The sequence below is a fragment of the Eucyclogobius newberryi genome, unplaced genomic scaffold (assembly GCF_026437365.1).
Source record: "Eucyclogobius newberryi isolate DKJ021-1_F unplaced genomic scaffold, fEucNew1.0.hap1 SCAF_15, whole genome shotgun sequence".
In the NCBI taxonomy this organism is placed as follows: Eukaryota; Metazoa; Chordata; class Actinopteri; order Gobiiformes; family Gobiidae; genus Eucyclogobius; species Eucyclogobius newberryi.
In genome coordinates, this window is record NW_027315779.1 from 7685379 (window position 1) to 7698972 (window position 13594).

The following is a 13594-nucleotide window of genomic DNA, read 5'->3' on the forward strand; positions in this document are numbered from 1 at the left end:
ACCACGTCCAGAAGCTTTAAAGTGTGTGGCTGGATGTTGATTTATATTAAACAGCAAATAAACAGATGTACCTACTAAAATCTTATCTTTATTTTAATGATGACATGTACAATCTTATCATAACTTAACTTATTTTTTTTAAGTGTTGCCCATGAATCATAATGTTATTTTCAATGGCAATAATCTCTTGAGTATTTTAAATCCTACACACACATTATTTTAATTTACAACACTGCGAATGCGTAATATTGCTGGGCTCAACATCCTGTAGAGTCATATATGTTAATATGGAAATGGAATGTAGGTAAAATGTGTTAATATGATGATTTTATGTGTGGTATTCTGAGATAATAGACTCAACAACAGAAACATAAATACAAATATCTGTTGATTATCCTTTATGGTATTTAATATAAAGTCCAATCCATACAGACAAATCGGCCCCTGCCTTACACATTATAGGCTCTGAAAAACCACAGATGTATTCATACATAAAACGGCACGCGTATGTTTAGAGCCATTTGACTTGTGATGAACGTTTCCTTCACAGGCGAGACGGAGAAGCCGTGCGTGTTGTCTCTGGTGGACGACTCCCTCTACGAGGAGGGGGAGGAGCTGCGTCTGGTCCTGGGCGGAGCCAGGAGCGACTCTCAGTTCGGGGCGTCGGTGGGAGATCTGAACGAGACTCTGGTCAAGATCAAGGACACTGCAGACAGTACGTGCAACGCCAGATATCCATGTGTCAGAGGCATTTTCCATGTAAACTCTTCTATTTTCCAGAATTTGTTTAATGTATTCTAATAGAACAAAGTGTTGCTGAATAATGAAAGATACATATATAGTATAAAGTGGGACAATGGGTGATTTGATGCAGTTAAGTTTGATCCTTTGTATTTTTGTCTCATACTAATCACTGACACATGCAGAACTAAATTACACTGTGTTTTGTAGATATGAGATGGTTTTCTGAAAATTGACAGATGATTAAAGGCGGCCCAGTGACGGAGCTCGTTCAGCCTTTCCGACTCGTTTTGGTTCACGTTATTCATTTGATATATAGCCTCTTTAACTAAATTGTAAATACAGTTGCTGCTTTTATGATTCTTTTGTGTTTTTACAATCAAACTTTACCACTTTACCAATAGCATCTCCAAAAATATGACCAGTGATGTGTTTGTGAGAGAATGCCATTTTCTGTGTTCTTTCTCTGATGGGAAGGAGACATTTGGAGATTGTCAAAAATGTATTATATTCAAGACGTTGGCAGTTCATTTAGAACTAAAAGTACTGAAGAATCAGAATGGTCCAATTTCCAGTTTTGCCCATTTTCACCCGATTAACATGCTGAAACATACCACTGTTTTTGTAATTACTCTTCCTCGTATGCTTGTAACCAGGTCTACTTTGTGGTTGTATTTGTTTCTTTTGGCCTTTATGTAGGGCAGAAACTTCAAACATATTCTTGCTAAGCATTTATTACAAAAGACCAAATGCACAGTGCTTTTTGGTTCAATTTGAATTATGTAACAATACGGTTCATTTTTTTATGTACCTTTTTTCCACGATCACTTGGCAGTCTATGTTACTTTTGTCAGAAAATACATGACATGATTTTTAACTGTTTTTTCGGCAGTTGGGTATTCAAATACATCACCTGATTTCATGTGTCTCTGCCCTTTAGAGCCCATCATCCGCTTCTCGGAGACCAAGTTCAGTGTGAGCGAGCCTAAGGAGGCGGGGTCTGTTGTCACGGTGAAGGTCCCCGTGGTGCGCCTCGGAGACACGTCCAAAGTGTCCGTGGTCCGAGTCCACACCAAAGACGGGTCAGCGGTCTCTGGGGAGGACTATCACCCAGTTTCTCAAGGTGAAGCTCTTTCTTTTACAGACGCGTCGCTGCAGCACTGCAGAGTTCAGCTGCAGGAAACAGACAGTATTTTGTACACAAGAACCTCAATACAAGTTTCAAAACTAATTTAAATAAGGAGTTATGTTTGTAGTTGAGCATAAGATGTGGATTCCTCGATAAAAATACAAACTAAATTAGCAATTTCCTTTAACTCTTAGAGCGATGTATTTTAAACCTTTCTGCTGCCACCACGCTCCGTCATGTCAATGTCAATATTGTGCACATTTATGGACTATTATTATATGTTTTTAATAGCAATCTTGAAGCCACCAAGTAATAAATAAGGAATACTATTATGATTATGATTGCAGTATGGCAACAATCATTGAGTCCATCGAAAATGCATTTATTCCCATCAAATCATGACTCAAACCGCGTCTCTTCAAAAATGACATAATGTGTGCATTTGTCGCTGTCTCTGTTTGTGTCCCTCATGAATTCTGGTCCTAGTATTCAGTATTTTCGTAAGAAATAATACAGTTACAGATTGTATTTGAAATCTTATGAAACTGCTTTGTTTGTGCGTATCATGAGGAGGCGGAGCATTTGTTCCGCTTCAATTTCACTTTTAGCTGCAGAAGGAGATTAGACCTGTCTGAAGCTTCTCTGTCAAGTGTATGACACCTAATATGATGCTTAAAGATAGAGCTACTTCTAGATCTTCCATGCAGTTAAATTGAATGACGCACTGACACCAAACTTTTGTTTTTTTTATTAGATTACGACAAAGTTCTTAAAACAGTTAATAATGTAATAATCTTTATTATAGTATTTTTGTAATTCATTATAAGCCTGTACTTCATAAACCTCAGAAAGCCTAAAATATTTTTGAAAAGGCAAATGCAATCAGTTAAAGCATGACGCACACAGCAGCACATTTAACTTCATTTAAATAATCACATTTTAACTTGTACAGCCAATGAATAATTAGGCCTAATATTACTAAATATTTACACATGACATTTCTTATGAAACAGCCTTAGCATCTCTCTTTTAATCCAATCATCTGATACAGCCCCTGATCTAAACTTGATCTAAACTTTAGAGTCTCCATGCTGATTGGTCATCTGAGTCTCTGTGCTGATTGGTCATCTGAAGGATAATTAACTCACTCTCAAAACATCCGACTTCCTCTGTACCTGCAGATCTAGGTCTAATTTAATGTATTTCATGAGATTCTATTTATATTTTTAATTAACAATACCCCACGCTACCAATGTAAAGTGCACATTGTGATTTAATTACATCTAAATCAGAACAAACCAAGGTCTCTAAAACAAGGGAAAATGATACGGTGCATATTTAGTTATAGTTTAATTTACATGGGTTATTTAATTAGAATGTACAAATGAATCCCTTTTCCAAAGACGTTCTTGTAAACAAGCAGAAATACTGCTATCACTGTTTGAGAACTGTCATTCGTGAACAATGCTTTATTTAAGATATGTTTATTGCTTATGGCTAATTCACAGTTGGTATCTTATAATAAATGCATCATAAAAAAGTCTATAAATTATTACTAAAAGACTAGAACATTACCTGTGGTCTGAAGCGGTGCAGGATCCAGTGTTTACTGCACAAAGGAATCTCTCCTGCAGCTTTGGCACAACTTATGGAAAGAGCTGAGTTCTTCATATAGTTTTATATTAACCAAATGCTTAAAGTTAGTGACGAGAAGAGGAAGATATTTTTTGAACAAGACATTGATTGCCAATTTCACCCCCAAATGGGTAAAAGGTAATTTTCTCAATATAGTCCATCAGAGACTCATGTCATTTTTTATTTCAGTTCAACTTTTTCTAGCGTGAGAAAAGTTAAAAACCCGGTCTTGGTCCAAATTTAAGCTCCTTTCTTGGCTTAATCAGGGCTTGAAATATGTATAAGTCTATATTAAAACGTTATGTGTCCACCATTCAAACTGCAAATCTTAAATCACAGAGCGTTGAATTTCTCATTTAGTCTGATATTTTCTCAGCCCAAAGCGCGTTTAGAAGGCAAAGGAACATAATGGTGATCGAGCACCTTTGGCACTTTGTGAAGAGAAAACTGTTTATTCAAATAGAACAATCAAACGTAAACTTTGGATAACTTCTGCAGTTTTACATTTTTATCAAAGTCTCCGTTCGTTTAGAAAAAGATGCCTCAAAAAAAAAAAACCTCATCGGACTTATCACAAATTCAAATGAGTCTGGCGAGTCTAGCGAGGCGGCCTCGCGTCGGCCGGATTTACATTTAAAGCAGTTTGGGTGGCGTGTGTGTGTCTTGCGTTCTCCAGACGTGGAGTTCAAACAGGGCGACCAGGAGCACATGGTGGAGGTGGAGGTGCTGTTCGATGGCGTCAGGGAGATGAGGGAGGCCTTCACTCTGCACCTGAAGCCAGACGACAACATGGTGGCCGAGACGCAGGTCAGACTCATTCACATTCACTTTGTGCAGCGATCGGATGGATTACAGCCCGAAGATGCACGGCTACAATATATTTCACTGGCCACTATCTCCTTTGTTTTGTGTGGGGTTTTTTTTCCCTTGTGTTGCCCGTGTTCAGAATCAGAATCAGAAAAGTTTTGTCAATGAACAAAACTCACAAACATAGGAACTTGCTTTGGTGATTCAGTGCAACATAAAGCAATTAACACATGATAAAACAACCTATTTAAAATCAAATGTATATCAGATCAAACATCAGAAAGGGCATGAATTAAAGAAAATACATTTATTTTGTGTTGTGTCTGGACATGGAGCTTATGAAAAAGAGAGTCTGATACTGTGTAAATAAATAAATCAATTATTACTACTACTACCGTATTTTTCAGAGTATAAGTCGCCAAAAAATGCATAATAGAGAAGAAAAAAACATATATAAGTCGCACTGGAGTATGAAATGTGGTTGCAAGTGTGAAAATAACAAATAATATCACATATATAAGTCGCTCCCGAGTATAAGTATATAAGTATAAATATAAGTATAAGTCGCACTCCGGCCAAAAAAGGTGTGACTTATAGTCCAGAAAATACTACTACTACTACTACTACTACTACTACTACTACTACTACTACTACTACTACTACTACCTACTCGTACAGTACACTGCCTGTCCAAAAATAAAGTCGCCACAGAATAAAAGGGGCACACGGTCTAATATTTGGTTATAACAAGCTTCTGCAGTATTAACATATTTATTTCCATTCAGAGTTACATTGTTTTTCACCAGTTGATCTTGTATTGATGTGAGAGAGAGTGACCACTGCACAAAACCCTCTCCAGCTCGTCCCAAACACTCTAATGACATCTTTTCCATGACGGCGGGATTTGTCTTTCCACGTGGTTGTTTCATAAATAAGAAGCCGCTCGCTGCATTAGTTTGGTTTAAATAACGCGTTGCAGCTGAAAGATCTTCACTCATGCAGCAGTTCTTTTTTTTACACTTCTTTATGGGTGCTATGAGGGAACAATTAAAATATTAAAAATGCAAAGTTGTGAGGAACTAATTAGACTGTCCACAGGGGAACTGAAGCGCTCTTTTCTGCAAAACCACACTCGCTCGGACTGTCTTTTCAGTGAACGCAGCGAACCTTTTTGAACGCTTTAGCCATTCACATAAAGACTAGAAGCATAAAGCACACTCAACAGCAGCAGTGTGAGCATTTGCTATGCTACATTTAGTCTTTTTTGATATATTCACTGTATTCATTACTTTCTTATTGTTACTATAGCTAAAATAATTACGTTTAGTGCAGTTTGACCTGTCAAAAGCCTTGAACAATAGTGATACTAGCGTCAGATTACCACGTCCTATTCATCCGGTCCTTGTCAAATAAAGAATACATGCATATAAATAAAAGAAGTATAACAGGGTTCCATAAATCACCAATATCAAGACTCTGCTGCCCTTGAACCACAGTTTTGTAATGCACCGCTTGTATTATAGTGTGTTGGACTGAAGCACGTCACAAATTAGCCACTGTCACATTTCTTCAACTCGAAAAGTGAAGCGCCGACCCGACGTTTGTGCCTGTTTCCAGTGAGAATCCCACCTTAGTTGAGCAGTACACCTGCCGACACCACTCCAACGTAATAGGAGAGGTTTTGTATGGTTTTATCGACCAATAATATTTATCAAGGTCAGCCCCTCTGAGGCCGGGATCTGGTTTATAGCGGTGCCCTAGACCAGACAACAGGGGCCTCGTACCGCAGGATGAAAACAGTCGCCATAAATAATAGATTAACCACAGAAAACTGTGAGACCAAGAAGAAGAAACACAATGACTAAATATGGAGAATGTGAGGCAGTTCTAAACAGATCGTGAAGGTATAATAATAATAATCCTAAATGCCACTGAAACAAAATGAAAAAGTAACTCTGTATATCAGCAATCAAGGCAAAACTACTTTATTCTGTGTATTTTAAACTACTCTCGTGGTCCTTGGAGGGCTTTGTCCCACTAATAGAAGCAGAAGGCCTCATCGCTTCATCTCCATTTGTCTCGTTCTCGCTGAAAGCCATAAAAAAAAAGTTTCCAAAAATGTTTTCAATTGTTGCTGGTTCAAAATTCCTTTAACCCTTTCCCTCCCTCAGGTGACCAAAGTGATCGTGTACATCGAGGAGACCAACAGCATGGCGGACGTCACCTTTCCGTCGCTGCCCCACGTCGCGTCGCTGCTTCACTATGACGACGCCGAGAGGACGGGGGACAAGCTCCGCCCACCGGCTGGATACCCGGTCGTCTGTGTTACTGTGCGTGTTACTCAAGCAAACTACAACTACTACTACTCCTGCTGTTTACGCTACTGCCACTTCTACTGCTACTAGTGCAACCTTTACATCTTCTACTGCTACTAGTGCAACCTTTACATCTTCTACTGCTACTAGTGCAACTTTTACATCTTCTACTGCTACTAGTACAACCTTTACATCTTCTACTGCTACTAGTACAACCTTTACATCTTCTACTGCTACAAGTGCAACCTTTACATCTTCTACCGCTACAAGTGCAACCTTTACATCTTCTACTGCTACTAGTACAACCTTTACATCTTCTACTGCTACTAGTGCAACCTTTACATCTTCTACTGCAACTAGTACAACCTTTACATCTTCTACTGCTACTAGTGCAACCTTTACATCTTCTACTGCTACTAGTGCAACCTTTACATCTTCTACAACCTTTACATCTTCTACTGCTACTAGTACAACCTTTACATCTTCTACTGCTACTAGTACAACCTTTACATCTTCTACTGCTACTAGTACAACCGTTACATCTTCTACTGCTACTAGTGCAACCTTTACATCTTCTACTGCTACTAGTGCAACCTTTACATCTTCTACTGCTACTAGTGCAACCTTTACATCTTCTACTGCTACTAGTACAACCTTTACATCTTCTACTGCTACTAGTACAACCTTTACATCTTCTACTGCTACTAGTGCAACCTTTACATCTTCTACTGCTACTAGTACAACCTTTACATCTTCTACTGCTACTAGTGCAACCTTTACATCTTCTACTGCTACTAGTACAACCTTTACATCTTCTACTGCTACTAGTACAACCTTTACATCTTCTACTGCTACAAGTGCAACCTTTACATCTTCTACTGCTACAAGTGCAACCTTTACATCTTCTACTGCTACTAGTACAACCTTTACATCTTCTACTGCAACTAGTACAACCTTTACATCTTCTACTGCTACTAGTGCAACCTTTACATCTTCTACTGCAACTAGTACAACCTTTACATCTTCTACTGCTACTAGTGCAACCTTTACATCTTCTACTGCTACTAGTGCAACCTTTACATCTTCTACTGCTACTAGTGCAACCTTTACATCTTCTACAACCTTTACATCTTCTACTGCTACTAGTACAACCTTTACATCTTCTACTGCTACTAGTGCAACCTTTACATCTTCTACTGCTACTAGTGCAACCTTTACATCTTCTACAACCTTTACATCTTCTACTGCTACTAGTGCAACCTTTACATCTTCTACTGCTACTAGTACAACCTTTACATCTTCTACTGCTACTAGTGCAACCTTTACATCTTCTACTGCTACTAGTGCAACCTTTACATCTTCTACTGCTACTAGTACAACCTTTACATCTTCTACTGCTACTAGTGCAACCTTTACATCTTCTACTGCTACTAGTACAACCTTTACATCTTCTACTGCAACTAGTACAACCTTTACATCTTCTACTGCTACTAGTGCAACCTTTACATCTTCTACTGCAACTAGTACAACCTTTACATCTTCTACTGCTACTAGTGCAACCTTTACATCTTCTACAACCTTTACATCTTCTACTGCTACTAGTACAACCTTTACATCTTCTACTGCTACTAGTGCAACCTTTACATCTTCTACTGCTACTAGTGCAACCTTTACATCTTCTACTGCTACTAGTGCAACCTTTACATCTTCTACTGCTACTAGTGCAACCTTTACATCTTCTACTGCTACTAGTACAACCTTTACATCTTCTACTGCTACTAGTACAACCTTTACATCTTCTACTGCTACTAGTACAACCTTTACATCTTCTACTGCTACTAGTGCAACCTTTACATCTTCTACTGCTACTAGTACAACCTTTACATCTTCTACTGCTACTAGTACAACCTTTACATCTTCTACTGCTACTAGTGCAACCTTTACATCTTCTACTGCTACTAGTGCAACCTTTACATCTTCTACTGCTACTAGTACAACCTTTACATCTTCTACTGCTACTAGTGCAACCCTTACATCTTCTACTGCTACTAGTGCAACCTTTACATCTTCTACTGCTACTAGTACAACCTTTACATCTTCTACTGCTACTAGTGCAACCTTTACATCCGGGCGTTATAATAACATGAAACTACCTTTTCATAGAGATTTCCTAGCCTTCCTCCAGATCTATTGGAACTGATAAACTGGCTGCATTATACTGAAAAAGTAAAAAGTTTCAGTTCAAAGTTCCCATTGTAAACAAATCCATGAGCATTTGAGCATTTCCTGATTTAGGAATTGATAAACTAGTACAAGAATCAAATGAGTTTCAGAACATGTTTGCAGAGGTCTAAACGATTTGTCTGTGAAAATACAGTACAATCTATTATATATATAATTGCAGACAAAAAATAGTTCCCCGATAACAATATTCAGAAGACATTTAGTCAGTCCAACTGTCTTAAAACATGTCTTTTAAATTAGGAATTGAGTTTTAATTATTAGACAAATGAATGAAACAAATAAAAACTATACCCGTAATAGAGTAAGTTTAGAGCTTTGTATTTTTATACAGCTCTTTAGGTATATTTTTTTTACTATAAACAACACACTCGATAATCAAATAGTAAATTGCTTCAAAACAACATTCACGATGTTATCTACATTTCCACTCTTACTCCTTTGCGATTGGAACTACATTGTGATTATTCCGCCTCTTGTTCGTTTCTCTCTTTTATAGTGCAGTCCTGTACCACAAGTCAAAACTAAACCTCAAACTCTGCTCGGATCCTATTTGCATCTGGTAAATTTTATATGTCCTGTCACACCTGCCGTTTTATTGCCCTGTCGGTGGTCCTGTCTGCCGCCGCCGCCGCCGCTTCTGCTGTGGAGGCCTTCGTTTTGGCAGTCCACCAACTACCAAATACCTCCAAAAGTCTAGTGCCGCAGTGCCACAGATTTTAAGGGACAGAGGCATAACTTTTGTGATAGGAAATCATAAAGTTCACTTTTGGAGCGGCGCCGCGTCACCTGTTGACAGCTTCTGTTTCCGCCACATCGTCTTGTCGTGATCTGGAAACACTTGCAGTTTAAAACCCTGGAAATCCACGCCTGCATTTCCTTCTGGTCGCAGAAACTCCACAGTTTTACACAAGTGCACAGGCAATTGAAATTATTATTAGCCCCAAACACTCACTCAAGCTGTTTTGTAACACGGTACCTGTATTCTCTGTGTTGCCATCTCGCTAATTATCGCTATTGTTTTCTATTGTTTGCTATTGTTATCCTGCGATATAACGGATAGGGAGTCGAAAACTATTTTTCTCCATAAGCCAGACCCAAGACCGAGTAATCGAGGTCTCAGGAAAAGCATCTGACATACACAAAACATGGTAAGCCTAATTAAAACTCCACATGTAAACAACAGCATTAAAAAATAGAAAAAAAAACAAAGGAATAATATGACAGACTTAAAATAACATCATTTTAGCCTCTACTGTATTGTGTAGGTTGTCATTTTTGGTTTATTTTAACGTCAACCTAACCACAGACATTAGTGCGATCATTCATTTCTAATCAATAAATCAACATTTACGATTCTTGCTTTTTTCCCACCTTTTGTTCCTTAAATTTAGGATATTAAACCCGTGTCCGGTGAGATAAATCTTAATAGCTCTCCCTGCAACCGCGTCCTTGAGGAAGTCTCAGCTCTTCGTCCTTAAAGACACATAACACTCTTTAGTCGACCTCGGTTGTCACGCGGCGACACCCGGGAGAGCGGCTAAAGGCGAGGTTCAATACGTAAATGGGTTTCCGCGCTGCGTTAAGCCCTGCGCGTCTCAGGTGACGTGGCGGGCGCCTTCCGCAGACTGAGTGTCTGTGTTCTGGTCAGCGGCGTGGGAGGTTCCCTGTGGAGACAAAATGAAGTAGTCGTGTTTAAAGCTCGAGTGGTGAGGTGCACTTGAACGCTCCCGGCGCACAGGGCTCGTAATAAAGAACACTTCACGTTGCCTGTGCGGTCAGAACGTGGAGAAATCTTTTTAACCCCGAATGCTATTAAACTATAAAACACAATGGTCCGTAGAGTCCAAAGTAAAGCAGTGGCATTGATCCAAATTGTGCGTTTACGATTAAGCTTTAACACTTAATGACTGCCGGTGCACTTTTATTAGCTTTAATAAAACATGAACAAATATTCATGCTGAACAAACAGTTTATTATGAATGATTCAGGCTTTGTAACTAGGCGTACTACCCTAATCCTAACCTTATAACCCCCTTCATTAATAAACTATTGTTCATTATGAATTAAGTCTTTGTTTGTGCTTCATTAAGTCTAATTAAGGTGTAGTGGTTATAAAGTGGAATTGAATAAAGCAAGAGTCACTTATCTCGCATATTAACCCTGTTTTGACATGTTCCACTTTGTTTTGTTTGTTACTTCTTTCTTACTAATACTTACAGTCATTGATTTATGTTTGTGTAATCTTTGTCTTATTTGGAAGGATATATCTGGATTATAATAAGTCATATTAATATCATGAGCTTTTATTTAGAAGTGTCCCATAACAGTGTAATAACATAGTATTCTTTTTTTATATGTCATTATGTGTGTTTTTTACAAGTAACAAATCCAGATACTTAAATTCCTCATACTCAAGTTAAGTTGAAAAATATGTGTAAACAAACCATAGAATATTGCACATTTTAAAATATATTGCTGTTAAAGACAAAAATGAATATATTATGTCAATCCAACAACAATGTCTTTAAACATATAAGTTGAGGTTGAAGTTTAATCATCAGACTAATGTGAAGTGCAGCGATATCACTTTATACCTTATCTTTTTGTGGCTTTTTTAACTACAAAAATACACCCATTATTCAAATGTTGCATATCTACAAAACAGCCTTCCTGATCATATCTCAATTGTTGTCGCAGTTGTGCAAATATCCCTCTTTTCTCTAACCCCCCTCACTCTCCCTCCCATGTGTTCCCCTCTTTCAGGCCTGCGACACCAAATACTCGGACTACGACAGGACCGGCTCCATCTGCGTCAGCGAGCACATCAACAACACGCTGACCCGCTACCGCTGGCTCGTGAGCGCCCCCGCCGGGCCGGACGGCGTCACCAGCCCCATGCGAGAGGTGGACTTCGACACCTTCTTCACCTCCTCCAAACTGATCACGCTGGACTCCGTCTACTTCCAGGCCGGCTCCAGGGTGCAGTGTGCGGCCCGGGCCGTCAACGCCAACGGGGACGAGGGCCTGGAGCTCAGCAGTCCCATCGTCGCCGTGAGCAACAAAGAAGGTGAAGACGCTCAGACTGACGACTTCATGCGGTGTTTATCCCAGTCGCCGTCAAGTACTGTGGGAAGTGACAAAGTAGAAGAGTAAAAGGGCGGCGCTGAAGTCAAATCTGTACTTTAGTCTAGGTTAAGTCATTACTTTTGACTTTTACTTCACTACATTTGAGAACAAGTACCGTATTTTCTGGACTATAAGTCGCACCTTTTTTCATAGTTTTGGCCATGGTGCGACTTATACTTATATTTATACTTATATACTCATACTCCGGAGCGACTTTTATGTGATATTATGTGTTATTTTCACACTTGCAACCGCATTTCATACTCCAGTGCAACTTATACATGTTTTTTCTTCTCTATTATGCATTTTTTCATTTTTTGGCCGGTGCGACTTAAACTCCGGAAATACGGCATCTGTTCATGGTGATGTCCATCCAGCCCAAGCTTTAAGCAAACAAAAATACATCCAATCAACCAGGAAACTGATTTGAATTGAAAGATCAGCACAATTCTGTATCACAATTTCTACATTTAACACCGACAGTTCTTAAAATCTGTTGCAATTGTTAAACAGACACTACAGCCCTTTCAACAAAGTCGATTTTTATGTACTTCTTTTACTTTTACTTGAGTATTTATGTTTTTGTTCCTGTTCGTTCACCTCTGATAAACCTGAACAGTCATCGGATATTCTCCAGGTAAAGAAAGAGCGCTTCCACTTTGAATGAATCCAATTTCAAGGCCAACCATCCATTGAAATGTGCCGCATTCATGTTCAGTATCTTAGCGCTCTGTGTGGTTAGTTGTTAAGTAAAGATGTCATCTGCTGAAAACGAAAGGTTGTGGCAAAACTTATGATGTGAATTTGGTTTCATTGATCACACGTGCGATTATTCATAGGAAATGTTCGCAGTAATCCTGACCAGAGTACACAGTCTTGGATTACACAGGTTCAGGAGCAACGCCGTTATCGTGCGTTTTTCAAAGATCGCTCTGTGATGACAATAAAGCTTGTTTGTGGACACTAACACGAGTAAAAATGGGCCAAATATACCCCCAAACTACAACAAAAAACGTGTAGATGCCGGCAGCTTACTTCTGTCACCATAAAAAACAGTTACACCCGCAAGCGACAATGAAGGGTCTTTAACGTTTGTTTGGTCGTGTTCATTTACCTGAAACATGTGGCCACGACACAAATACAATGTCTAGACTTACACGAAATCCAGTTGGGCTTTAAAATGATTAGATGTTTCAATAATTAGCCTAAGTTGTGTAATTGTTCTCGAGAGAATGTGTGAAAATCGTCAAAACAGACATTTAAAGAATGACATTTTAAAAAGTGCGCGGTGCGATTAATAGTGACTAATCATAATTTTAAAATGTGATTCATCTGATTCATTTTTTATCGAAGGACAGCGCTACTTTTTTATTGGATTATACGGATTTTACAGTTTTAGACAGGTTTTGATGGATGTTTTTCTTCTCATCCCGTGCTCGGTGCTTGATGTCCCTCCGTCTCGTGTCACTCTAAGGCATGTGTCAGCCGCGGAAGATGGGAACGGTGGGAGCGGAGCCGTTTTCTGCTAAACTCCGCTACACCAGCGCCGATGACCCCGAGCACCCCAACCTCATCAAAGTCACTGTCACCATGCCGC

General features: G+C 39.0%; 1 protein-coding gene across 1 annotated transcript in view; it reads left to right on the forward strand.

Moving 5' to 3' along the window:
• frem2a (FRAS1 related extracellular matrix 2a) overlaps positions 1-13594 on the forward strand; it is a 146933-nt gene that overhangs the window by 120955 nt on the left and 12384 nt on the right. The window contains exons 10-15 of the mRNA XM_072445928.1: positions 551-715; positions 1682-1864; positions 4182-4312; positions 6484-6642; positions 11635-11938; positions 13472-13594. The exon at positions 13472-13594 is cut by the window's right edge and continues 9 nt beyond it. Coding sequence (XP_072302029.1) covers positions 551-715; positions 1682-1864; positions 4182-4312; positions 6484-6642; positions 11635-11938; positions 13472-13594 — 1065 coding nt within the window. The remainder of the gene's footprint in view (positions 1-550; positions 716-1681; positions 1865-4181; positions 4313-6483; positions 6643-11634; positions 11939-13471) is intronic.